The sequence below is a fragment of the Lycium ferocissimum genome, unplaced genomic scaffold (genome assembly GCF_029784015.1).
Source record: "Lycium ferocissimum isolate CSIRO_LF1 unplaced genomic scaffold, AGI_CSIRO_Lferr_CH_V1 ctg60, whole genome shotgun sequence".
In the NCBI taxonomy this organism is placed as follows: Eukaryota; Viridiplantae; Streptophyta; class Magnoliopsida; order Solanales; family Solanaceae; genus Lycium; species Lycium ferocissimum.
The window spans coordinates 706,070-732,579 of NW_026726189.1; the positions used below are offsets into that span (position 1 = coordinate 706,070).

Consider the following 26,510-nt stretch of genomic DNA (forward strand, 5'->3'; position numbering starts at 1 on the left):
GACCATGTAGGTATGGGAAGTTGGTTCATCCAAATTCCCAACTGCCACCCTCACAAATACCTTCTAGATAAGAGATGATAACTTAATTATTTTCCAAAAAGATGGGGAGGAAAAGTATAATGAAATCATGAATAGCTTGAGCAAAAAAGCCATTTTCTTATGTTATCCTTTTTCCTTTTCTGTTTGACACACAAGCCTAGACTCTTTGGACTATAGCTGATCACCGTTGAATTTCCAGATACTAGATACTTGAAGTTGCAACAAAGCCAATGTGGTCATCGTAATGAAATCATGAATAGCTTACGCAAAAAAGCCATTTTCTTATGTTATCCTTTTTCCTTTTCCGTTTGACACACAAGCCTAGACTCTTTGGACTATAGCTGATCACCGTTGAATTTCCAGATACTAGATACTTGAAGTTGCAACAAAGCCAATGTGGTCATCGTTAATATAATTAAGTAAAGTAAATAAAAATATATTCTCTCTAACAGCTTAAGCTTTTAGACGAAACGGTCACCTTATTTCTTTAATAAGGTTTCGGAGAACGCAAAGGTCTTGGATTGAATTTCACCGCCACCATAATGTATCCAAAGTAGTACGTATTTATATATAGGCTTATATAAAACTGAAACATAACAAGAACATTGTGTATGTATAATACTGCTTATTAAAAATCCATACAGAGATCAAAAGCATGCTTGCCAACAACCTGCTTAAGTAATAAAACAACTATAAGTACAAATAAAATTGCTCTTCATCAATATCTCTGGAACAACTTGTCAAGACACCTCGGCAAATACCACAAAAATTACAAAAAGAAGAAGTCACCCCTTCATCTCTAGGCAATCAATTTTAACAATTTCTACTAACACCAATATCAATTGGTTGCATTTCAGCTAGCAAAATGCAGATTATCTTGAATCCGAACTCCACCACAATCTTGTTTTGAAAACAAAAAAAGAAATCGAGCTTCTGGAATCGGTATACACTGACAGTTTAAAAGTTAATCTCGCGCCTCTCAGCGAAAAACTTACCACTCACAAACTGGTCGGGAAGCAAAGCAAGCCAGACTGCAGTATCAGCAGCTTCTTCTATAGAAACGTGCCCGGCCCAGCCAGTCATAGCAGTTTTCACCCAACCCGGGCAATAGCAATTTATGTATATCTTATGACCTTCTGGCCGTTCCTCGAGTATCCTCGCCATTAACCTGGTGTATGCATTAACTGCTAGCTTTGACAATGAGTAATCTGTAAACACATGAGGCCATCCACCTGATTCCCAAGTCCCATCTTTTACTTGTTCCAAAAATGTGTTCATAGTATTATCGATCACTTCCTCGGATAACGTGTCCACATCTTCCAATTGTTGTCTCACAGCGATATTTGAAATTCCCTGGTAGCATCAAGCAAAAATAGATCAAATTCAGATGGTAAATAAGATAATTCCATCTTATATTAAAAAGCTCAACTACATCTTAGTGGTCAATTTTATAAGCATGTAACCATATAAGCCGGTGCTTTGTATAAGTAAAATCATGCTTCACAGAGTAATTATATACACACAAAACAGAAGTCCTAGATCTAGCTCTCATGCTATCACACAGCCACACACTACAATATGTTACCAGAGCAGACAAGGAATCCTGAGTTCAAATTTCATCGTCATTCAAAAAGGTAATAAAAAATTTCACATGTTTGGCCCATGAAAGAAAAAGAATGAGGCACAAAACGTGAGGGGACGTGTAGAGGCACTACGATTAAGCAATTAAAAGTGTGTTCTCTGAAACAGTTTTCTATAAAATCACCTCGAAGAAACATGATCTACTCTGAGGAGCTTGAGTAATTGCTAAAAGACAAGCAAGATGAATAAGGATCCGAGAACAATGATAAGAAAAAGAATGAAAATAGCTGAGATGTTACTTACATTTCGTTTGCTATTAAGTCTACCCAATCGCGAGGTCACACTAACAATACGCGCACCAGCAGGAGAAGGCCTCATTAACGGAACCAGAGCTTTGATCATATTTTTGGTGCCAAAGTAATTCGTTTGGATTACCATTTCAGCAAATTCCACAGAATTATCTTTGCCGAAATTGAAATTGACTCCTGCATTGTTGATCTACAAGTCCCATATATATCATTAGCTGATAGTAAACAGATTAATTCTCAATAATAACAAAAGACAAAGTGGCAATCACAATTAATGAATTCAATACCAGTATATCTAGGCCACCATATGTTTCCTTAATCCAATCACAAAAAGCTTGGATTGATGGAGGATCCAAAATATCCAATTGATGAAATGCCACATTTAGACCTCCTTCTTGCAAGACTTTCACTGCTTCTTCACCAACGGCAGTCTCTCGCGACGTAAGTACAACAGTAACACCGTGTGATGCAAGTTGATGAGCAATCTCAAATCCAATTCCTCTATTTGCACCGGTCACCACAGCAATAGTTTCAGATGACCACCATCTAAAAATCATGCAACATGCGGTCAGCATTACGCTGATAAAAATAAATTGACTCTGTGTATAACCATCCTGGAGGATTCCAGGGCGGATTTTAGGGGTTCAACTGAAATCATTTCTTCTAATTCAAACTATACTAAAAAGGTTTAAAATGCATACATATAATAAGATCACACACATTTTGAATTCAAGATCCTAGATTCGCCTCTGCTCGAGTAGAACATAGATGCACCACTTAAAAAGGAGAAAAAAGTATTAAGTGGGAATTGATCCAAATTAATAACTCCACACTCAACCAAGTGCATCATTCCGACTTTCCGACTTTTTGGAGCATGGATGTCAGTAGATCTACAACAATGCTGAAAAATATGTACTACATGAAATATCGAATTTTCCAGAGACCATGTTTCACGTGCACCACAATTTACACAGTGAATTCGCCCCTGCCAGAGATGGATGGCATCATGCATGGTCTTACCCTTTTGATGGATCAAGAGGAAATGAAAACTGTAGAAAATTAAAACAAAAGACGTAATACTAATAAAGAAGAGACCTTTGGTGATCAGAATAGGGAATAGTACGGAGAAGAGAGATCTCTTGGCGTCTTTTCTCCTTTCTTTCCTTTGCCCTTTCCTTTTTATCCATTTTTATTATTTTCAGTTTCCACTCTGTGATTGTTCTTCCAATAAGTTCTATCTGCATTAATTCATTCCCTAATTTGGCTTTGGTTCGAAATTTGATAGGGAGAAAGAAAGAAAGGTAGCTAGGAGAAGAGATGTAACAGAAACACCGAGTTTCTTCCGATATATTTGGAGCAATTCTCCAGCGTTCGTTTAAACAACCTTCATTGGTCCTAACCTATACATATAAAACTGAATGTATATTACTAACACAAATTGCTATAGTAGAACAAGGGAAAAAATGTATAATCGAGTGTTGCAATAGTATGCTCGAGGTGTTGACAGGTGTAAATATTGCCAGACGGTTTTTCTCACTAAAAAAATATTCTTTCTCCTAGTATCTTTAAACAAATTGCATGAAAATAATATCGATAATTAGACGTCCATTTTAACAAGCCTAATTAACTAATGACTAGAACTTATGGTGCAATTCGCTCGATTGTCCCTATCCGTTTTTTTGTGCGGAATGCCTTCAAAGGCACTGATGTTTAAATTTTATCTTTCGCTTAAAAATTTATGGGTTCCGGATTCAAACCCTCGCTCAATCAAATATTAAAAAAATCGCAAAGCAAAGGTTTGTAGCACCTATGAGGGCAAAATTAGGCCTATACGAGCAAAGTTAGGCCTATTCCCTGCCTGAATAAGCCTAACTTTGCCCGAATAGGCCTAACCTTGCTAATTTTGGGTAAAAGAACCTCTGTCTGAATAGGCCTAATTTTGTTACAAACATCTGCCTTGCGATTTTTTTTTTTTTTGTTGACTGAGCCAAGGTTCGAACCCAGAACCTTGGGGCATTAGGCGACGGGCAAAAATTAAAGACCAGTGCCTTTGAAGGACAATCGTGCAAATTACCCGTCCCCATCTTGGAGTGGTCTTTAATTTTTGCCCTCATATTGCAGGTTTTTAATTTTTGCAGTTTGTCACTTTAAGTAATAAAAAAGTGATCGAAAATAGTCCTGACATTCTGGGTTCGAACTCCAACAAAGTAAAAGAAAAAATTGCAAGGCAATATTTCATAGAAACTATGCCTATTCAGGCTAAGTTACATAAAAACTATGTCTTTTCGGGCATATAGTTACATAGAAACTATGCCTTTCGTCATAGTTCTGTAGAAATTAAGTAATTCTACAGAACTATGCCGGACAAGACATAATTTCTATATAACTTTGCCCAATTAGGCATAATTTCTATGAAACCTTGCTTGCGAAATTACTTTTTAATTCTGCTGGGTTCAAACCCAAATTCTCTTATTTCGTAACTAGCAAATAAGGTTACTTGAGCCCGCTTTTCATTAAATGAGAAGTGTGGGCAAAAATTAAAGAGAGGTTTATATAGGCAATCCGCACAAAAACTTGGAAGGGAACTTTTGGTTGTTTTAAGCTATTTTGGGTTGACCAATAATTTTACATTTATATCCTATAAACTTTTGTAACTTCGAACTTACCCTCAATTGCAAAAGTCTTACACCTATTCTTCTTTCGGGTCATTGGCACTTATGCCCCTATATTTGTGTTGGTCTTTAATTTTTGCCCTTAGAATAAATTTATATTTTCATGAGACATAAATTTATATTTTCATATGATAATATGACATAAGTTTGTCTATCGGAAACAATCCTTCTAGCCCACAAGGGTAGGGATAAAATTTGCGTACATCTTATCCTCTCCCGACTCCGATTGTGATACTACACCGGGTATGTTTTATTGTTTTATATATATTGATTTTTTTTAAGAGTAGTCATGGTCATCCTTCCTCGAAAGTGATGATAGTAAACTCTGCTATGCTTGGAAGTTTATGAAACCCAAGTTGGACTTAGACCATTTTTGGACCATTTGCAATTTGCAGTATCTCTCATTCTTTATGGTTTGGCCATGTGGCTACCATGTAATTCAAGTCTAGTAATGCAGCTCAAGAGGTTATTATTGTTACTAATATACAACAATTATGAATCAATTTCAAACAAGTTGAGTAGGCTATATGAATATTTCATTACAATCCATTTTATTGTCTCCGTTTAACGAAGCGGTTATGCAAATAGAATTCTAAAGACTGAATTACACCTAACAGAAACTTAGTAGACAGAGTAGCTACCAATGATACTTGAACAAATAGTTACAGTGATTTTATTCGCATGAGGTGATTTGCTCTCAGTAACTTTGATTCAATCAAGACCAAATTTGTGCTTGAGTTCCAAGACATAAGTATAGATATTGTGAGGATGAGGAAGGGCCTTTGAGACACTCTCAATCTGCATGCATCTTTTAGCCCATGCCACCAGCTTTGGACACTCCGCTTCTATACTGAAATTTGCACAAGTCTCATATGAATAAAACCAACTTGTAAAGGGAACCAAAGCCACATCCACAAAACCCAGATTTTCACCACCAAAGTAAGTTTTCTCTCCGAGCTCTCCTTCCAAAGTTTTAAAGATTTCTATGAATTCCTTCTTTGCTTCCTCTTGATCTTCACCTTTACCACTCCAAACTCTTCTTCCTGTGCTATATATCTGCAACATCCATAAGTACTGAAGGAATCAAGAATTCTGATAAGGGAATTCAAAAAGGGAAAGTGCAAACGTAGAGGAAGTGTGTGTCAGTATATTGATTGCTAATAGGTCTTTGTGTTGAGATGATTATTACTCCTCCATTTCAATTTGTTTGTCTTAATTTTTTTTATTTTTTTTTAGTCCGTTTAAAAGAAAAATGTTTCTTTCCTTTTTGACAATTCTTTGACTTCAACTTTACACATAACATGTTTATGACCACAAAATTAAAGGACATTTCGATACAGTTTACGTATCTTTAATTTAAAATGACAAGATTCAAAAGTGTTTTTTACTTTTTAAAATTCGTTTTCAAGTCAAAATCAGACAAACAAATTGAAATGGAGGAATACCTTCTTGTCTATATAGTCGGCCCAGAATCTGGCTTGGGATCTTTCATGGGGGTTAGAAGGAAGTAAGGGATATTTGTCATGCCAGACTTCATCGATGTACTCAAGAATGATTAGAGACTCACAAATGGGGTTGCCATTGTGAATCAAAACAGGGATCTTTTTGTGAACAGAGTTCATCTCCAGAAGCAGAGTGCTTTTATCAAATAAGTTTTCATCCCTCCCTTCATATTCTATTCCTTTTAAGGCCAATGCAATTCTTAGCCTCATCCCAAAAGAGCTTGCCCAGAAATCCAGCAGAACCACATTCTTCGTGCCTTCCATTTTTGGTCTAATGAATGAATAAAAGATCAGTTGTCTTATGAATAAAATCACAGAAGAATACTGCTCCTATTATAATTATTTATATAGATGGGGTATTTGTTTAGATGTCACTGCTTGCGTAGGTCTTAGGATGTGTAATGTGTTCAGGATAGTGCAAATACTTCTTTTCCAAGAAAGTGGAATAAAACCAAAGTAAGCCAGTGTGGAAGAAATTGGATAATATTCTTTCCACACCACTAGAAAAAACTAACTTGTCCTCTTTTTATGAACAGTTCCGTTTAGTAGTTGAACCTTCTCTTCTTGTGGACCGGGATATTTACTAGGTAAATACTAATTTAGGAGAATGTTGACTTTTTTGTCTAGACAAATACTCCATCTATTCGGTGAACAGAAGTTAGATTAAGCCTGTTAACCGGTCCAAACCGGACCGGAGCAGCAGCCGGTTAGGAAACTGGCCGGTTTCTAAAAAAAACAGGAACTGGCTACCGGTTGCCGGTTAACCGGTTTCAAAATTGGAAACCGGAACCAGCCGGTTCAATACTTAAAAAAAACCTCTTTTTTTTTGTTTTTTGTATAGTATATGTATATTATAGTATTTCTTAGTATATCGTAGGTATATTTATATATGTTATATAAGTTTATAACTAAAGTTTATATATTTACTAACTAACAACATATATGTATATATATTAAGTTATATGCTTAAGTTATAACCTTCTATTTATACTTAAGTATATTTATACTAGATATATCTAAAATATACTCAGAATATACTTATAATATAAATATACTTAAGTTATAAAATGGAAATTTATAAACTTAAAAAAAACTTAACTTATAAGTAACTTAAGTTATAATACATACATACATACATATATATATATATATATATATATATATATATATATATGTATGTATGTATGTTTAAGTTATATGTATACTATATATGCTTATATATGTTTAAGTTATATGTATACTATATATACTTACATAACTTAAGTTTTATGTATACTACTATATATACTTATATAACTAAAGTTTTATGTATACTATATATACTTATAACTTATATGTATACTATATGTTTAAGTTATATGTATACTATATATACTTATATATGTTTAAGTTATATGTATACTATTTATACTTATATAACTTAAGTTTTATGTAGTATATACTTATAAATTATATATATCGTATATACTAAGTTTATAAATTCTGTTTTATAACTTAAGTATATTTATATTATAAGTATTTTCTTAGTATATTTTAGTTATTTTTCAAGTATATAACTTTCTATTTTTTAATCTAAGTAGATGTATATTATAAGTATATTTTTAGTATATTTTAGGTATATTCGTAACTTAATATAAGTAAAAATATGAACACAAGTAAATTGAAGAAAGCTCAATGAGCCATATATTTTATTCATTCATGGATAACATTTATTTGCAAGTTGTAGTTTTTTTTAACTTGCAAATAATACATGAGTTGCAAAAAAGTAGTAGAATAATAAAATCAAAAAGTGTCAATCATTTGGCTAATATCTGCCATATCATATTCGGTCATTGAGATATCTTCAAAATCTTCCATTTGGTCTATTCCACTTGCTATCAAATCTTCAATCTCTTCCTCTTCGCCTTCCACCGCTTCTGAGTTTTGGTTGCGTCGCTCCGATCTAATCCAATCGCGAATGCAAGCTAGTACTTGCAAGCTAAATTCGGATAATGAGTGTCTATGGTCTCCAATTTGTTGTCTTCCTTGGCTAAATACACTTTCCGAAGCCACGGTTGATATTTGAACCTTAAGGATATCTCGAGTCATTTTTGAAAGTATCGGATGACTCGTCTTGTATTTCTTCCAGCATGCTAAGACGTCCAAATCATCTAGTTGGTTGATATCCACATTTGGCTGCATCAAATAAAGGTGATATTCATCAAAGTTTGCATTATTAAAAGGAGCTAGTTGTGAATGTAAAACTTTTAAATTCGACAAACCCTTTAAGCCCTTTTTGGTACTTTGAGAAGTAGTGGGGCGTGGAGCAATAGATGTAGCACTTTCTTCGAAAGTAGAATAATGACTAAAAAATTTTCTAAACTCGGAATCAATCGCGAGCTCGGCGTCAGTTAAAGATTGTTCAACTTCCTCGTCAATTTCTAAATAGTTATAAATTTGACCAACCAATGCTCTAGTATAAGACATTTTAAAACAAGGATTTAAAAAAGAACCCAATATAAATAAAGTTGGGATGGAAAAAAAATACTTCTTAAATTTTGTTGTCATATTAAAAATAGCCGCTTGATAACCGAATTTATCTTTATACTCACATAAAACTCTAGCTATTTCCGCTAAGTAGGCTAAAATTTCGATTCTTACCGTGGGATAGAATTGTCTAGAAAAAGTAAGAGTTGCATTATAATTTTTTTGTAAAAGTTCAATACTGTCACGACCCAAACCAATGAGCTGTGACGAGCGCCTGATCTCTAGTGACCAAATACCCCTATACTCGTATCTGGACAATACCGAACAACAAGGACCCATACATAACTCAAATTGAACTGATACTGTCTCGTGAAAGAATGACATCATGCACTCTGTACAATCCGTACATACATATGCTGAAAGAATAATGCGAGCTGACTGAGCCGCCACACATATACTGTACACAAAAGAAATAAAACCAGCAAGGCTACATCATCTATCAAATACGTACAACTGTCTACAGACTTCTACTGGAATAAAGATGTAGAAAGGACGGAACAGGGCCCCATCATACCCATACATATATATGCATATACGTCTCAAAATAGCATACCAAAATGGTCCGCAGCTCCGGATCAAGTGGAGCGCACCGACAAATGAGGGAAATCTACTAAGTCGGATCGTCCGTCTGTCTATCGGTACCTGCGGGCATGAACGCAGCCCCCCGAGCAATAGGGGAGTCAGTACGGATAATGTACTGATTATGGAAGACATGAATAGTAACATGAAAACAGTATGGAGAATAATATAAACTGAATGAATCATTTATACCTCATAGTACCTCTTAAGACGTGCATTATACTTACGTAACCTTCCTTTGAAGAAAACATTTCATACATGTACATATACTGATATCATACTCGATCATATAGGTTCGGTGTCATCTATACCCGGCCATAACAAGGCTCGGTATCTTCTGTACCCGGCCATTATAAGGCTTGATCCTACCTGTACCCGGCCATAACAAGGCTCGATCCTACCTGTACCCGGCCATAACAAGGCTCGGTATTGTTTGTACCCAATTGCGGTGGTATGCGCGCAATAGATATCATACCCGGCTATATAAGCTCGGTTTCATAACATAATTACATACATATATAGCATGCATAGATATCCGAGAAAAACAGTACAACTCTACCGGGTGACATCAAGTCGGTAACTTCCGATATGTCATTATGGAATCATCATCATAGTTAGGTCTCACCTTGAAAGGACAACTATCATAGGGTGAGATCGACGTCAAAGAATATAATCGACAATCAAGTGACAACCTTAATAGGGACTTGAAAGCATCAAGAGCTTTAAACTTGGCTTCCCTAGATTTAGAATCCTTAACATAATCATCATCTTCCTACCTCACTTTGAAGGAACAATAGCATAAGGTAAGGACAATTGTGAGAACGAAATCAAGAATCATATGGTAAGCTCATTTACATCGTAAAATTGTCTAAGCTTTAGGCTTGGGTTCTGCTAATCGTGGAGTCGTCCTCGGACTCTTGAGAATGAGGAACTTCTAGCATTTCTAGGAGTAAAAGTAATGTGGATAGCACATATGGAATCATAACATAGAAATCATGCATTTGAAAGAAGGATTAGCCTTACATACCTTGAAACGTATCTAATTGTCCAACGTCTACTTCTTGAGCTCGTAAGTCTACAACCAAGATACCATAGGCCACAATTAGCCCCTTTTATAACATTTACTATTCAATCAAGTGAAAAAGGAACTTAATGAAGTCTGATGGGTTTAGCCTCTTACAAGTCAAGTGAGTGTCACATGGGTTTAACACCGTTATTTTTTAAACGGGTTCTATTAGGGAAACCAAAAGTATCCCACTGTAGCATAGTTAAGGGATTAGATATGCTTAGCATGATATTTAAGGGACCAAAATAAACCTACTCCCATAGATAAGGGATCAAATATGCTTAGCGTGATATTTAAGGGACCAAAATGAACCTACTCCCATAGATAAGGGATTAAATATGCTCAGGGTAATATTTGAGGAATTAAAATGAACCTACTCCCATAAATAAGGGATAATTTTAACCCAAAACTCGATAGTGACCACTTTTGTTTTCCTTTTTCACAGTCTTCTCAGCTACATGCTTCACTTTATTTGCGCAGGGTCAATCTTTGGCAGCTGGATGCCTTTCTAATTTCTCTCTCATTCTTAGCTAGAACTAGACTAGAACTAGAAAAAGAGGCCTTCCCGGGTCTTCCATTACCCTAGACCTTATGTGTGAAGGACATAGCTGTAGACTGTAGCATCATTTCAAAGAATATTTTTGGAATAAGAAGTATTTATAATAGTATAAAATAAAAGTCTTTAGTTATATTATTGTTTTCATCTTACAACTCAGATAGTATTTCGATGCATGAAAAAAACTTTTAAAATTTGTGTTCTTAAATATGTGATAATAGTTACTCATGTGACTATTAGACTTTTAAAACTTGTGATGTTAAATAAGTCATAATATTTGTGTGACAATAAAAACTTGTCATCAAAGGTAAAATTAAATATTTAAATTAAATAATTTCTAAATTTGTAAGAGATATTTTTTAAAATAGACTCAAAAAAATTGGATCAAATAAACTGAATGGGGAAACATACACCGTAACATCAATTGTTGAGCCCGTGCTGGCATAGGCGAATGAGTCTAGGTAATATGATACTCCCTTCGTTTCAATTTATGTGAACCTTTTCGAAGTACCAGGGTCAAACTTTATAACTTTGACCTTAAATTTTAATATAGATTTTTTAAAATTAGTAAAAATAAAATTTATATATTTAGAAACTACATTAAAAGTACAATAAATCGTGATAATTTATAATTCAAATAATTTAGAAAAATGTAAGAAAAATATGGTCAAAGAACTACCTCGTACACTCCCCAAATAGTAAAAAGTTGACATAAATTAAAACAGAGGGAGTATAAGTTATGCCCCCACATACATTGTGCCTTCAAAAAAACATATGTCTAGCAACATAAATTCGATTGAAAGGAGAAAAATTAAACACCAGCCTTACTTAAAGGGCAAAAAGAGAATTTTCCCTTTGTTTCTTGTGGGTATCAATCAATTCGGGTTAAATTACCCGGATTAGAAGAGTGTTCACAGGCGGGGTATAGTGGATGCCAAGAGGCCACGCCTCGCATTGTTTAGGCAAACCAACCGCCTTCAAATTCTTGTTAACCCCAAAATCAAGATCAAATTCGAACTCTCATTGATCCTCAAAAAAGAGAAAGAATGGCGAATTTACGAAGGGCACTTCTATTCACCATTCCTCGAATCCTCAATTCCACTAACAGAACATCCATTGCAACCTCCGCACTCCCATCTCACAATCTTTACAGGTTCTAAAATAATCTACCTTTCTTACTCACTTTACATTTGTTATATGTAAATTTTTTTTTTGTCTTTTAATTATATTTGCTTTTTGTATGCTCGTTTAGGCCTTTAGCTGGAACAGTTTCGCGTTTTATTTCTTCCAACGAGGCGGTTAATATTGATCTTTCTAATGAAGAGAGCAAAAGGCGTTTATTTAACAGGTAATTTTGAAGTTTTCACTACGGAAAAAGGGTAGAAAAGAAATGCCCGTAACGTATTAAAAATGGCTCGAATATGCCCTCCTTTCACCTATTGGATCATGATATGTTATTGGTGTTTTTATTTTGTATTGGATTATAGGCTTATTTATCGGAGTAAACAAAGAGGCTACCTGGAGCTAGACCTTGTTCTTGGCAAATGGGTGGAGGAACATATACAGTCTATGGACGAAAATGGAATTAAGTCCCTTGTTAATGTTCTTGACCTGGTAAATTTTCGTTGTTTTTCCATTCTAAAGCTTTATGCTTTTTCTACATTTTTTCTTTGGAATTTCTCATTTATTTGTCATCGATTTTACCATATATTTTGCTGCTAGAGGAATCAAGTATTTAGGTGAATCATATAGAAGTTTTGTTCAAGCTTTATTTCTTTGCTAGCCCTCATAACATCTTGTAATGAGCGTTAACCCAAAAGTACAACAGAAATGATAGCCCTTGGGAGTCTTATCTCATCACCAACAAAAAGAATAGAATATATCAAAGTCCTCCATCAGTAGATTTTATTAGCATCTATTATTGCCAACTTCTTTATATTCAAATCTGTTATGCCCAATTTCTACTCTAAGTAAACCACAATCTGCAGCTTGGTTGTTTCACACAGCCCAAACTGGCATTCGAGTGATCAAAGCCTAACTTCTCTTAAAAAAAAAAATGATGTATTTGGTATGTTGGGAGATATTTTCCGGATAAATGTTTTCCAGGTGTAGGGATCTAGTAGTTCAGTTGGTTGGCTACCTGAACTTTCACCTTGTTGGTGAGGGTTCGAATCTTCACATTGTAATCCCTTCCCCTACCCCTATGTAATAAATAAATAAATAAATGTTTTCCAGGGAGAAATCACATACACAAGATACTTTTACACCAAGTGTGAAAAGAAAAACTTCTAAGCCAAAGTTTTGAATTTCTAACTGTATTGAGTATGCAAACATATAATTATGTATGTGTATGTTGCATTGATTTGTGATATATATATCTAGTGTGTGGTTAAAGCGGGATGGTATAGAGTCTGTCCTTTTTCAAGGACCTCGAAAGGTGCTTTTCCAGGTAGCGGAAATGGAGGTCTTCATTTTTACCGTGCTTGAACGATATATATTGATTCACGTGTGTTGTTTCCCTTTTTTTCTTGACTAGCTGTAAAAAGAATATGGTTAGTAGTTTCATCAGATGCAGTATTGCACCGGGCTGCCCAGTATGGGCGGTTTTCTAGGTTGTGCACCTATTTCATTGTTGTGGGTTAACATGTTCGTCCTCTACCTTTTTTGCCTGAATGGAGTGGGTGGGGTTGAGTGAAAAGAATGATAAGCTTGGCTTTAGGGTTTAGGAGAAACATTATTTTGCTGATGTGAATCCTTGACTATTGAGCTAATTGCCTTGGGCTAACATGAGGTGTCTTGCTTCTTGGTGTTTTAGTTCTAGTAGACAACAGTAAGCCCTCCCCTATATGAACTTGTTCCCTCATGTACTTGCACTTATACCAGGGGCAGACCCATGTACTATTTTTTGGTGCTCAAGCAACCATTAACCGTGGCAGATACTCTATGTACACATATAGAAAATATTGAAATTTTGGTATAAAATAATAAATAGCACCCAAGAAGCAATAAAAGATCTTGGTGCTCTGGTTAAAGGCTTTAGGCTAAGCCATGGAGGAGCCAAGTTCAAATACCACTCAAAGCAATATATTTTTGTTGATTTTAAGGTGAGCACCCGGGGCCATTGAATCCTGGGTCTGCCACTGACTTATACGAATATTTCACTAGTGAGGGTAGATGTGTTAAGCTCAAAACTAAGGACTTGTGTTTTAATTTGATCTGCAACTGATTCGTGAGAAATCATCTAAATCACATTCAGTGGTAGGAAGGCCATAATCTGGTACTTTTAACTGCTTGGCTGGTGTTGAGCTTAATCTTTTTATTTTGCTATTTCTTATAAAGGAAAGTAATGCACCATGGGAGTATTTTTTTTCTTTTGTGTTCTGCGCACCCCCCCCCCCCCCTCCCCGGCCCCCCGATTAAGAGAGTAAAATATTATGCATATCCTTTGTTGCATGTAAGGATTGGATAGTGGATGTATTAGCTCAGACTTATTTTTTTGGGGCCAAATTCAGACTCAATTTCCCTCTGAGGGTAACTCAGAAACATGTTAGCGAAAGGAAAACCGAATAGTTAAGAGAGTGTAAGATTAAGGCATAAAAGGGAGGCAGGTAAAAAAGGATAAAAGAAGATGCGGGAAGGTTGGTTGGGAACTAGAATTCGACCAGTGCTCTGCTGGTTGCTGTATGATTCATTCATCGATCATAGAATAAACGGAAAAGGTTCAAATATGCCATCGAACTATCGGAAATGACTCATTTATGCCACTCGTCAATAGTTTGGCTCATTTATGCCATCGCCGTTACAAAATGGCTCATCCATGCCATCGCCGTTACCAAAATGGTTCATTCATGCCATTTTTCATTAACGTCGGTTTTACAATACCAGATGTGACACGTGGCCTCCAATTAGAGGTCCACCTTGTTTAATTAAATCAGCCCAATTTTTAATCCTAAATTAATTAAAAATCCGACTCATTTTGTAACGGCAATGGCATAAATGAGCCATTTTGTAACGTCGATGGCATAAATGAGCCAAACTATTGACGAGTGGCATAAATGAGCCATTTCCGATAGTTCGATGGCATATTTGAGCTTTTTCCGTAGAATAAATGCACCACATTGACTTCACATATAGATATAAAGTTCAAATTTTGTTGCAACGCTAAATGTTTACATTGTATTCTCTCTGTGACTCTGTCGATGGTGTTCGTCTCATCCTTTGCCACCAGCTAATCTCCTGTCAACCCTCCTTGCCTTGCCCCAACCCTCCATCAAAAGAATGAAAGATAAAGTGAACACAGATTATCTGTTTAAATACAGTAGAATGGTCTGTTTAGATGCAGTAGAATGGTCGTAACGGGACAATTCTCATTTGTGAAGATGATCTTGAGCTATATTATTCAGTTTATTCTATTTATGCCTGTAGGAGAATCCAGATTTGTGGAAGTGGCTGACTGGTCAGGAGCAACCCCCAGATGCAATAAACACAAATCCTGTAAGCCATAAACCTTGAGAATTTATACTTCATTCAATTGGTTTATTTGAATGTATATTTTATCTGATTAGCACTTGGGATGTAGGTATTTTCTGCTGTGCGTGAAAAAGTTATGAATAACCTTGACAAACATGCTTCTCCTGAGACTCGTGCTGTTCCAGGAAAACCTTGGGTGAGAGGGTGGGACGATATCAAGAGAGCCCGAGATGCGCCTATAGCTGGGAATCAGTAGCTCTCTTTCTGCTGGCAGATGTCAAAGAACAACTAAACCATAGTCTTGTATAGGAACCTATATTATTTTGTGTATGAATAAATATTGCAACTCAGGTCTGTTTCAATAAGGCCTCAATAATGTGCTAATAGATGCCGAATGTGTTAAGCCTGCAGGCAGCACGCGCACCCTTGTTTTATTGCTATGATAGAACTCTTAATGTAAAAGCATTTCTTTGGTCTATACGTGAAACTCGAAGTACTAAATGCCACCATTTTTTGTTATATGAGTTATTAAACTGAATGTCACCAATTATTTTCTGGTTTTTGTTCCGTAAATCTAATTGGAGAGCGTTCTTCTTCTTTTCCCAGGGCGATCGCTATCTCTCTAGCCCCGATGTTCATATGAGTTCTTTGACATGTATTTTGATGTGGTTTTCATGTTGGCTCTTGAAAAGGGATAGGATTGTACAATCTGAATTATCTGGAAAAACGTTAGAGGGTACTAATGAACAGGTACGGACGAAGAAATGGGATTACAAAACATAGACACCTGCAGATTAGCTATACTTCCTATATTTAATTTTGATGCCATTGTCTAAACGTCAAGATTCAAGTTTTGGTACCTTCAATCATAGGCTAAAATAATTATTAAAATGTGAAAGGTTTGCGTCGAATATTTCATGTGAGATATAGCTACAAGTTATTGAGTAGTAAAATTAGCATAAAACAATCATTTTCCATTTTTTCTCATAGAAACAAAAACTGAAAGAGGTATCTTACTGACATGTTCAAATTGATAAGGAAAGGGAATATAGTTGCTAAATATCTTAATTATTACCCGGACATAAATAGTAACAAAATTGAATCTTTGTGGTGTTTGCGATTTGTGCAAATCATAGGGTGTTTCAAAATGTTAAACTGTCAATTTATTAAACAAATCAATTTCTTGGAGCCCATTTGGATTGGCTTATAAGTTGCTGAAAACAACTTACAGTTCGTTTTCACTTTTTTTTTGTTTTCTTAGAAAATTGTCAAATTATAAAGCTCATTTTCTTAAAATAAATTCAAAAAAATAATTGAATCCGTTTGGCTTAACTTATCTAAAGCAGTTTATAAGCCAAAAAAATAAGTTAGACTACCCCAACTTATTTTTTTGACTTATAAACTGCATTTTTTAAGCCCATCCAAACAGGCTCTTAATAAGAATTAAAAATATAGGTAACTTCTCTTAAAAATATTGGTGAAGAAGTCAAAATCCAGGCCCGATATAATTTTATTTTCTTAAGATTTTCCTTTTTTTAACTCTAAATATTTCTACCTCATTTTTATCATTATTATTATTTCTATTTTTTTTTAATCATTCAGAATGGGTAGGAGGTTGGTATTTTTTTCATTATTATTATTATTATTATTATTTTCTACCTTATCTATGCAGTTTTCTCCCTTCCCCTTGAGAAATCTCTCCACGTGTTCCCTCTCTCCCCAACTAGTCTTTCTTGAAAAGCAAAAGGGAAATCCCACTATCATTGCCTTTCCACTAAGAGAAAAAAGAAATGTTGATTTCAGGCGAAACCACTAAAATCTCCGCTGGCCTCCTCCTTCTGTGCTTCACCTTCAGCATTGCATCAGAATCGGGCGACCCAATACCAACTCCATGGCCGGAGCAATTCCATTCAATTCTCTTCATGAACAACACCAAGGGTAATCTTCAAATCGTTGATTTATGGTACGATTGGCCTAATGGAAGGAACTTCAACATAATTAAAAATCAATTGGGAAAGCGTCTTTATGATTTAGAATGGGATAACCATACTTCGTTTTACTATACTTTGGATGCTAATAAGGAGTGTATGGTCAGGCATTTTCCTGTAGGGATACTTAGACCTACTTGGTTACAGGGTGGGAATTATTTGGGACAGCGATATATGGATGGGTTTCTATGCAATGTGTGGGAAAAAGTTGATTTCATTTGGTATTATGAAGATGTTGTTACTAAGAGACCTGTTTACTGGGCTTTCTTCACAGGTAATTTTAAAAAGCTTAAATTAAAAGTCTTTAAGGTACCATTTCCAATTTGATTCTTTTATTCAATTAATCATATGGAGACTGGAGTATTGTTTTTGGCATATGGATTGTAGATTACATTTGAATCGAACGTCACAGTTTCGAATTGATTTCCTACTCTATAATTAGTCTTTTTTGGTAATTAAAGTTATATACAAAATGAAAAACCTAACACGCCCACCGTGGGGCTCGAACCCACGACCACAAGGTTAAGAGCCTTGCGCTCTACCAACTGAGCTAGACGGGCTTATTGTTAAATATTATAGTAGTCGCAGACAGAGAATGATCAGTGGAGTACATGTATTTCTAAAGGACTGGATATGTATTGAAGTTATTAAAAAATACTCCTCCGAAGTAGTTCAACCTGCCGTAGCTTGTTTGCCTTTTTACCCCCTTCAAATTTCTAGTTTCTAGAATTATGAAGTGTTAGTTGCAGTTATATTTTAGCTGACCTGCTAGCTTAATCTTTTCCTTACATTGTCAAGTATAAAAGTGAAACTCATTTCTCAATGAGTTTTAAGTTTTGTGCGCAAATAGTGTGTATATATATTTCTTCGTTGCGAGCTTGATAAGGTATTGGTAGCCTAAAAAATGAAGTATTAACCCGTTATAGTCCATTAAATTTCAGTGATAGGTAGTGATAGGTATAAAACTAAGTTTGTGTAGAGGTTATTAACGAAAGAAATTTTGGGTATGGTGCAGGTATGATTGCACATGTAATGACATTCGAAGTAGGAAAAGTGCTGGAGGATCCAAATTGGCAAGCTCCTGTTTATTGTTTCAATGAGGCCAAGGATGAAAAGATATCATCTCCTGTTAGTTTTGTTACTAATGAGGATGTTTCGATTGGCAAACTCATTGGAGCATCGATGGATGTTTCTTTACTGCTCTAATTCTTGTTACATTTCCATGTACTATCAAATAATTTCTTCTTGATGTTGTTGTTTCTTTGGATCTAATAAATTGGTCCTGAGCTTCCATTTTTCACGCATTACTCATTTTGCTTTCACTTTAATCTTATTACTCTTAGTTGACGAACCATTTTTGGAAAGTAAATACTCCAAACTATTTCAATGATGTTGGCCGTTGGGGCTTAGATTATTGTTCTCAAGATTGGAAAAGAAAGAGAAGAGAGGGGAAGAACAAAGAAAACAAATTTTAAAGTCTTTGCTTTAATAGAAAATCTTTTTCCTAAGAAAAATGTTATCCCATGTTTGGTTATCATGAAATCAGCCAAAATGGATAAAATTGGCATTCATGGGTGAAAGTTATTTTCCTTCAGAAATACTCCATCAGAATTCTTATTCCATCTCACATGATTCAGTCAATGCTTAGATGTTTTGGTCAACCTTTAATACTCAAAAATATCATCCAAGCATAATCTTATACAATTATCATATTTTCACTTGCTACTCTTTTATACCCTTTTAAATACTAGGGAATGATGAAAATATTTTCCTCCATACCAGCAGTAGATAAGATTCGCTAATGCAAGTTCGGTCTTTCAAGTTCACAGCCTTTTGTCACGTCCTTAGTCTTCAACTAAGCACACGTGCGGCACTTGAAAACTCGCTCACGTTCTTGCACAACTTGCTCACGATCTTGCTATGCCAAGTCAGCCTAGATTACTACACTCAAGGTCGCTAAGGGAATAATAGGTGAATAAGACAAGAGGAATTTACTAGAAGGAAGGGCTTTATTATAGAAGCCTTGATTGATTTTTTTCTTGATGATTTACAAATGAATGACCCTCCCATTTATACTACTCACCTAGGGACTAGTATGTAAATAATAATTAGTCTATAAGTCCCTATATATTTACAAATAAGCCCCTATTTTAGAAATCTCTACACAACTAGATTATTCCAAGGACTATCCATGCAATTTCATACGGTTCTAAAGTCTTCCATGAGAAATCTCCATATTTCTCTAGAACCTTCTCACATAAGCTAGCCTTCTTTCCATGTAAGCATCCACATAAGCTTCCTATATGGCAAAAATAGTTCCACGTGGCGCCTAGGTGGCATGATGACATGGCGGGTCATCACACTTTTCCCTTGAACGTTGGACTAAAATTACATTGGATAAAGAGTGTGTGGTTTTCGCAAAATTATGAGGTTTGGGGCTGTAAGAGTTCAGTATGAGCTCAAGCCCGTTTGTGCCTCAAATTTTGGTGATGCACACTTATCCATTATGTTGTTTCCCAACCAGCAGAGGATGAGTGCGTTTGCCATGCAAGGGTAATATTTTTTGATATATAGCCGGTCAAAGTGCTTAGATACTTGATTTGGGACCACCATTTAAGCCATGCAAGCAGTACGTAAAAATTTGCAAATCGAACAACTTCGAAAATGAGATGTCTGAAGTTTAATGTGCAAATCTCATTGAAGAGTAATGTTATTGGTATGATATATACTCCCATCAAATGCGCAACATAACTTAATTTAACACTAGGTTTAGAGTATTCTACTCTTGTTAGATCTTGGGCTATCGTACCTAAAAAAATTCATTGTGTGGCCATAAGTATGCGTGAGAAATTGAAAAGTTTTTTTGGAAGCTGAGGTTGAATGCTGTGAAAATAATAAAGGAATCGGCCTTACCCATTTACACTTGGGTGAAATTCGTACATAGGGAATTTGAATTATGAAACTGACTGATAATACTATACTTATATTTCATGTTTTGCACAAGGCAGTTTGTTTAACAAGACAAATTATCAATTTCATATTTGCATCTCTATAGGAGTGCAGTTTAGAGAATGAATGGATAGAATAAACAATTGTATATAGAGCCTTAATACAAAATTTAACAATCTCCTTGATCTGTTAATCAGATATGACATTTTTTCTTTTCCCTCCACTTCAATCTAAGAACTGTTGTTGACATAGAAGTATAAAGCAGCAAGTGCAACAGCTCCAACTCCAATAGCAATGGGCAGTACGTTCCTACACCAACGAGGAATCATCATAGATTATGTTGATCTGTATTCAAATTAAGGAAACTGATAAAAGAGGAGTAAATTTGTAAGAAAAGAGAACTTACCCAATAGCCTCATCCCTTTGTAGCTCTTTTTTTCTGGCCTTACGAACCTCTGTGGAATTAGCATCTTTGGTTACTTTAGGTTCATACGCCCTGAATCTTCTTTTGGGAGCTCCACATACTGCAATCACAAGATCAAACCATTACTTTACTAAGATTTAAAATCCAATTTGAGTATTCCCAAGAAATGAAGAAATGCCACTAGGGATTTCATAGCTAACGGTTAATAGACGCTAATTGAAAAATTGAGCAAAGAATTAACAAGAGATCTAGTGGATGGATGACACCTCTCCATTCTTAACCAGAAGTCTCGGGTACAAGCCTTGGTAATGCGGAGACGTCTAGAAGGGACTAGTCAAGCAAACTGGGTCTTGAGAGAACAAAAATAGAAATAGAAAGTAAATGTTTAAGTATTTAACAACGTTATTCCATTAAGTCCAATTTTTGTTAAAGGGAATTATGTAGTTAAACATTCATATAAACCTTGAAGCTCAAGAAATTGGAGAAATACCACAATTTTTTCCAGGTGCTAGTTTAGCAAGTGATATTATATATTAATTTCTTAGATAAAGTTATAGTATCTGAAAGTTATTGATCAGGGGAAGCAAAAATGAAGAGAGGTAAACAACCTATCAGAGGAAAATTGTGAAGCAACTAGCTCGTAGTTGTTTTATACAAAAACAAATAGAGTAGAAATATTGTCAAGAAATAACAACAACAACAACATACCCGGTGTAATCCCACAAGTAGGGTATGGGGAGGATATGATGTACGCAGATCTTACCCCTACCTTTGTGGGGTAGAGAGGTTGTTACCGTAGACAATTGTCAAGAAATAAGTTAAAACAAAAATTGTGAATTTTTAAAAGTTTGCATCTGGATAATGGATTATAATGGTCACAAAGAGTTGAGCAGCTAACAGGGTATTCCCACTAGGACATTAGTTTCTTTTTCTTCTTCTTTGAATTTATTCTCTTTTTCTATGTTCCCTAATTAAAAAGCTATTAAGAGGTTGTTCTCCCAATTTTCATCTCATAGATGGTTCGACTTTTAAATAAATCTTGCACATACTGTACTTATCATAAAAACAGAATTCTATAACCATCTTGTAATGCCGCGATCACTTTAATCAGAAATTAAACTTATTGGCCATAGAACCAAATAGGTATAGTAACATTTCTTTATTTTTCAAGAGGATAAGAGGTTGTTTGGATGGTTGTGTTACCTATTGTATTGTGCTTTTAGTTTAAGTACAATGTTTGTTTTGATTGTTACTTTAATTTTATTGTATCGTATCGTTAAATCCATCGTTACGTAACAACGAAAAGTCTCATTTTATGTAACGACCAATTTGGTGTTATTGCGTCGTTACCTTATTTTTTTTTTCTCATTGTCTTTAATTATTATCTAATAATCATATTTTATATCATATTTTATCCTTTATCATACATTTTTATAATAACTCTACGTTGCACCCTACTTTTCTTGTAGGTTTCTCCTTCAAATTGTTGATGTCTAACATTACGTAACAACGGGAAATGATACAATCTATCCAAACATTGTACTCATCAAAACAATACAATATAACACAATACGATATAATACGACACATTATGAGACAATACGTAATAACCATCCAAACAAAGTGTAAGCTCCAACTTTGATTTCAAACCAAGGAAAAACTCAAAGCTCGTCGATAGGATAATGCTAGCAATTGTGACCATGGAGAGAAAGCTTTTCTATTTTGCATAATCACAAATCAAGATAATGGCAGGCATTGACATACAGATTTTTACAGAAACTATAAGCTCGATGCAATGATTATAAAAGTAACATACCAGGACAGAAGTACTTGTCGGGTTGTTTCTCAAAAGGAGTTCTCTCATTGTAAATATACCTGCACCATATTCATGACAGATATGTAGATGTGCAATACAATTAGTATGCAGAGAGAATATACAGAAAGAGTCTTGACTAGTACATCCAGAATGCGATGCCCCAAGGCAAGATAGATGTAATCAGTAAATTTAGGACGAACTCCGTAGTTCAATTGCTCAATTACAATGAGCGAGCTCATTGTTTTCTGCTCCAACTAAGTATGCACACAAAAACACAATTAAAATGTACTCCCTCCCTCTTAAAATCTTTTCCTTGATAAAACATTAATAAGAGGGTGTTTGACTATTTTACCCTCTTAAAATATTTTATCATGTAATATCTCCCCAATGAATATTTAAAACCACAATGCGAAACTATTTTTTTAATATGTGAAATCATAATACCAGCCTATAGATGTATTTAACACGGGGTAAAAGGGGTAAAAACTACTTAATTTATCTTGGTTAAATAAAATAACAAGTATTTTGAGCCAAATATTTTTAGCGAAGACCACAAATATTATGAGACGGACGGAGTATATACATATAATAATATCAAATTATTTTAAATTCAGACTTTAGATCCCCTGAAATTGGAATAGGATAAAGTAGAAAGAAAACAGGAGTTACCCGCAATCCCGGCAAATATAGGCCTGTTTAGAGGTAACACGCATGGAGATTCGAGGGGCAGTAGCAGGAGCAGCACCAGAGAGTGATGGAGGTGGAAGCAAGAGATGAACTGATGGAGAAAAAAATGATGATTTCAAAGCTAAACCATTTGGTGCCTGTCTAAGACCACTGTTGCCACCATTTGGGGCTAAAGGACTAGCTGGAATTCTAGTAGGTGCTTGCAGGGCCATTTCTTATATTAATTGCCCTTCAAATTGTCTTTCTTGGAACTCTACTCGTTATGTAGTTTCTTTTAATTGCTAAAAGAAGAAAGAAGTAGTAGAGGAAGAGATTGGAAATAAGTGGTGATGTTTTTAGTGGTAAAATTTGTGTTTACGTTAGAGGTAATAGGTTGATGTCTGTCTATAGTGTCTACAGATTGTATGTAAAACGCGTGGCTGTCATGCTCCCCACACATTACTTTTGCCACTCACTTTATACACACTTTCTTATCTTCTCTGCGCTTCTTTTATCAACCTGGTCGGTCAATACGACATGTCATTTTTTGACGTCGAAAATTTAATTATATTTATTTAAAACATAAATTATGAAAGACAGATTTTTGTAATAATTTTGTTTTACATAGTAATAAAGAATTATGCGGCGATGAAGTATAATGGAACCAAATATTTGACTTCCCGATATTTGTATTCTGGCAACCACCTCATAGTTTAGTATAGTTACAACTTACAAAAATTATTTTTCTAAATTTAATATTACAAATAACTAAATCGATGACTTTTTTTTTTTTCAAAGAGTATAATGTCTGAATTCCGTTACACTTATTAAGAGATCTCATATTCGATCTCTAAATCGATAACTTTACAATAATAGGTAGTAGTTTTTGTGACGTCGGTCTTACAAAGAATAAAATTAGTGATTATCAGTAAAACTAATCAAATTTTATTAGCAGGCGTTTTATCTGACCCAAAAAAGGGATCATAAGTAGAAATCTATTAAAAAAAAACATGAGGTCCAAAATTTTGAAATAAGGCAGGCTTAGCTCAATTATGAAAAACACGAGTAACACTTCTGTTGAAGTATAATTTATTTGTCACATAGCTTACTTTATGGTAAACGATTCTTTTTCGGATATCAAGAAATCTCTTTTTTCTTTCCTATTTCCACCTTGAAAGGAGAGTATCGAGAATTAATGAACGAGCAAAATCCAAATTTTTATGCGATGTGCTAACTGCTAAGATTATTTCTTTAGAAGTGTTGTTTACAGTAATATGCCCTGTGTGGTTTCTAAATGTACAGTAACACTATCAGTAAAAATTTAACTTTTTAAACATTTTTAATTGGAAAATGCTAGATTACAATTCAGAATTTTTCACCAAACATAATCACTCGCTAACTAGTGAAGTAAATAACACCATGATTTGGTTTCTGAAAGACCGATATACCCCGTTTGGAAACTTAGGAATTATTATATATATATATATATTTGATTGAACCAATATTTGTATAATTTCCTGTGATATGAACTAGTCACTCAATCAATTTGTATTCACTCTTTGTTTATAACAATTTATCTAAAATCAAGATCTTACTAAATTCTAAATTTACAAAAAAATTGGATGTGCATATATATAGCAATGTATTATGTGGATCTTTTTTGTTACCATAACATCTTCGAAAAGCAGTTGATTGACCTTCTCAGTGACAATCAAATATCACTCTTTGTTTAGTAACAATTTATCTAAGATCAAGATCTTACTAAATCCTGAATTGACAATTTATTGAATTTGGATATGCATATATATATACATATATATATAGACATATATATTGCAACATATTGTGTAGATCTTTCTTGTCACTATAACATCTTCGGAAAGCAATTGATTGACCTTCTAAGTGACAATCAAATTTGACTACTGGTATTTAGTCAAATCTTTAAAGACGTTCCTAACGAAGATTTTAATAGAGATACTTATCATTAGCCTAAATTGTATAAATATAGAGGGTGTACATAGAAAACTCGCAAATCATACTACATCACTACTACCTTTTTTCATTTTGTTTTACAAATAATTGAAAAATGGCAATGTCCTCAAAAAACTTTTTGATCTTCCTCATCCTTATTGCCATTGCATAAGGTAACCTCTTTTTTTCTCTAATAAAATGTTATAGCCAGAGGCTGATCGATTCAAGATTTAACTATTTAGGGTTCAATCTTTAGTCTTAGCATTAAATTTGTATTTTTAAGATTTATAGGTTCAGATATACATTTGTTGTATTTTACACATAAATTTATGCTACACATCAAAAGTACTAGATTTAAATGAACCCGCTGCTACAATGTAGCATCCTCTTCTCGATTAGCCTTAGTAGTTATTATTATTTATTTTTTTATTTATAGTAGAAAATTTTGAATTAACTTTTGTGCGTCGTGAAGCATTATAGTTATATTTCTAAAACCAAATCTCCTAATAAAACTACCAAAAACATACCATTTCTCTTGGAAACTACGTCAGAAATTTACTTGTCAGAAACGTTTCAAAAAGACTTTCCCTTAGAAATACCAAATTTCTGACAGAACGTCGGTTGGAAATTCCTGTTAGTGGCAGAGTCACATTTAATCAAGGTGTGTCAATTGTACTGTGTAAATCGATACCCCTTCGCGAGAAATTAGAGTGTGTAAATGGTAAAAAAAATGTACATATACTATTATATGTTGAATATCCTTGACTTTTTATGTGCTTAATTATTTATTTATTTTTGACTCTCAATAGTAAAATTTTGATCCTATCTCCCACGGACCCTTTGTATGTGTATATATATGACAGCGTGTGTAGCACAAGGACGTTGTGGAGAAACATGTACAACGAGCTATAGGGGGGTGTGCAAGAGTCATTGAAGCGAAGCCTTATGTCAAGCTTTTTGCTCTCAGCGATTTGGAGCTGATAAAGTGTGTGAAGCAAACTGTATCTATGAGGACGGTTTTATTACTTGCGAATGCACCCTGACTGGAGACACATGTCCCCAAAAATAAGGATATTTATTTTCCTTTTCTCTTTTTATTTTCTAGAAATGAGGATTACCTTTTAATAGTTTGAATTAAAATTAAATTAAAGGTGTTTCTTCATCTTCATAGTTGTCCTCCTTTTTTATCATTTATATTTAGGTTAAATTTGTATCCACTTCAATTGATGAATTTATGTATGAGCGTGTTTGATAACAAAGATATAATGCAATAGTATTTCATATTGCTACAAGTAATCTATGCTCCCATTTGGCAATAGATTTTGGTAGGAGTTTTTTAAAATATTTGTTTGGCCATAGAATTTTGAAAATCAAATCTTCAAAATTTAATCTGTTCA

The 26,510-nt window shown here is 34.5% G+C and overlaps 5 protein-coding genes and 1 non-coding gene across 6 annotated transcripts; 2 read left to right on the forward strand and 4 right to left on the reverse strand.

Annotated features, from left to right (window-relative positions):
• Nucleotides 1-613: 613 nt before the first annotated feature.
• Nucleotides 614-3,302, reverse strand: LOC132045138 (uncharacterized). Its single transcript, XM_059435678.1, has 4 exons — nt 3,024-3,302; nt 2,216-2,474; nt 1,924-2,118; nt 614-1,392 (listed from the first exon to the last, which is right to left on the reverse strand). The coding sequence occupies exons 1-4, from the start codon at nt 3,170-3,172 to the stop codon at nt 997-999; spliced, it is 999 nt and encodes a 332-aa protein (XP_059291661.1). The 5' UTR covers nt 3,173-3,302; the 3' UTR covers nt 614-996.
• A 1,817-nt stretch (nt 3,303-5,119) lies between these two features.
• Nucleotides 5,120-6,561, reverse strand: LOC132045140 (probable glutathione S-transferase parA). The gene is made up of 2 exons (XM_059435680.1): nt 6,046-6,561; nt 5,120-5,656 (listed from the first exon to the last, which is right to left on the reverse strand). Exons 1-2 carry the CDS (start codon nt 6,364-6,366, stop codon nt 5,312-5,314), a joined length of 666 nt encoding a protein of 221 aa, XP_059291663.1. The 5' UTR covers nt 6,367-6,561; the 3' UTR covers nt 5,120-5,311.
• Nucleotides 6,562-11,734: 5,173 nt separating this feature from the next.
• Nucleotides 11,735-15,805, forward strand: LOC132045133 (succinate dehydrogenase assembly factor 2, mitochondrial). Its single transcript, XM_059435672.1, has 5 exons — nt 11,735-11,982; nt 12,082-12,177; nt 12,317-12,443; nt 15,255-15,323; nt 15,409-15,805. Exons 1-5 carry the CDS (start codon nt 11,876-11,878, stop codon nt 15,553-15,555), a joined length of 546 nt encoding a protein of 181 aa, XP_059291655.1. The 5' UTR covers nt 11,735-11,875; the 3' UTR covers nt 15,556-15,805.
• A 1,211-nt stretch (nt 15,806-17,016) lies between these two features.
• Nucleotides 17,017-18,580, forward strand: LOC132045139 (uncharacterized protein At4g14100-like). The gene is made up of 2 exons (XM_059435679.1): nt 17,017-17,561; nt 18,303-18,580. Exons 1-2 carry the CDS (start codon nt 17,090-17,092, stop codon nt 18,491-18,493), a joined length of 663 nt encoding a protein of 220 aa, XP_059291662.1. The 5' UTR covers nt 17,017-17,089; the 3' UTR covers nt 18,494-18,580.
• Nucleotides 17,775-17,847, reverse strand: TRNAK-CUU (transfer RNA lysine (anticodon CUU)). The gene has a single exon. It is a non-coding gene; the product is annotated as a tRNA-Lys (tRNA).
• Nucleotides 18,581-20,241: 1,661 nt separating the features above from the next.
• On the reverse strand, nt 20,242-23,557 carry LOC132045131 (uncharacterized). Its single transcript, XM_059435668.1, has 4 exons — nt 23,146-23,557; nt 22,477-22,535; nt 20,643-20,760; nt 20,242-20,545 (listed from the first exon to the last, which is right to left on the reverse strand). Exons 1-4 carry the CDS (start codon nt 23,373-23,375, stop codon nt 20,467-20,469), a joined length of 486 nt encoding a protein of 161 aa, XP_059291651.1. The 5' UTR covers nt 23,376-23,557; the 3' UTR covers nt 20,242-20,466.
• Between the last annotated feature and the right edge of the window lie 2,953 nt (nt 23,558-26,510).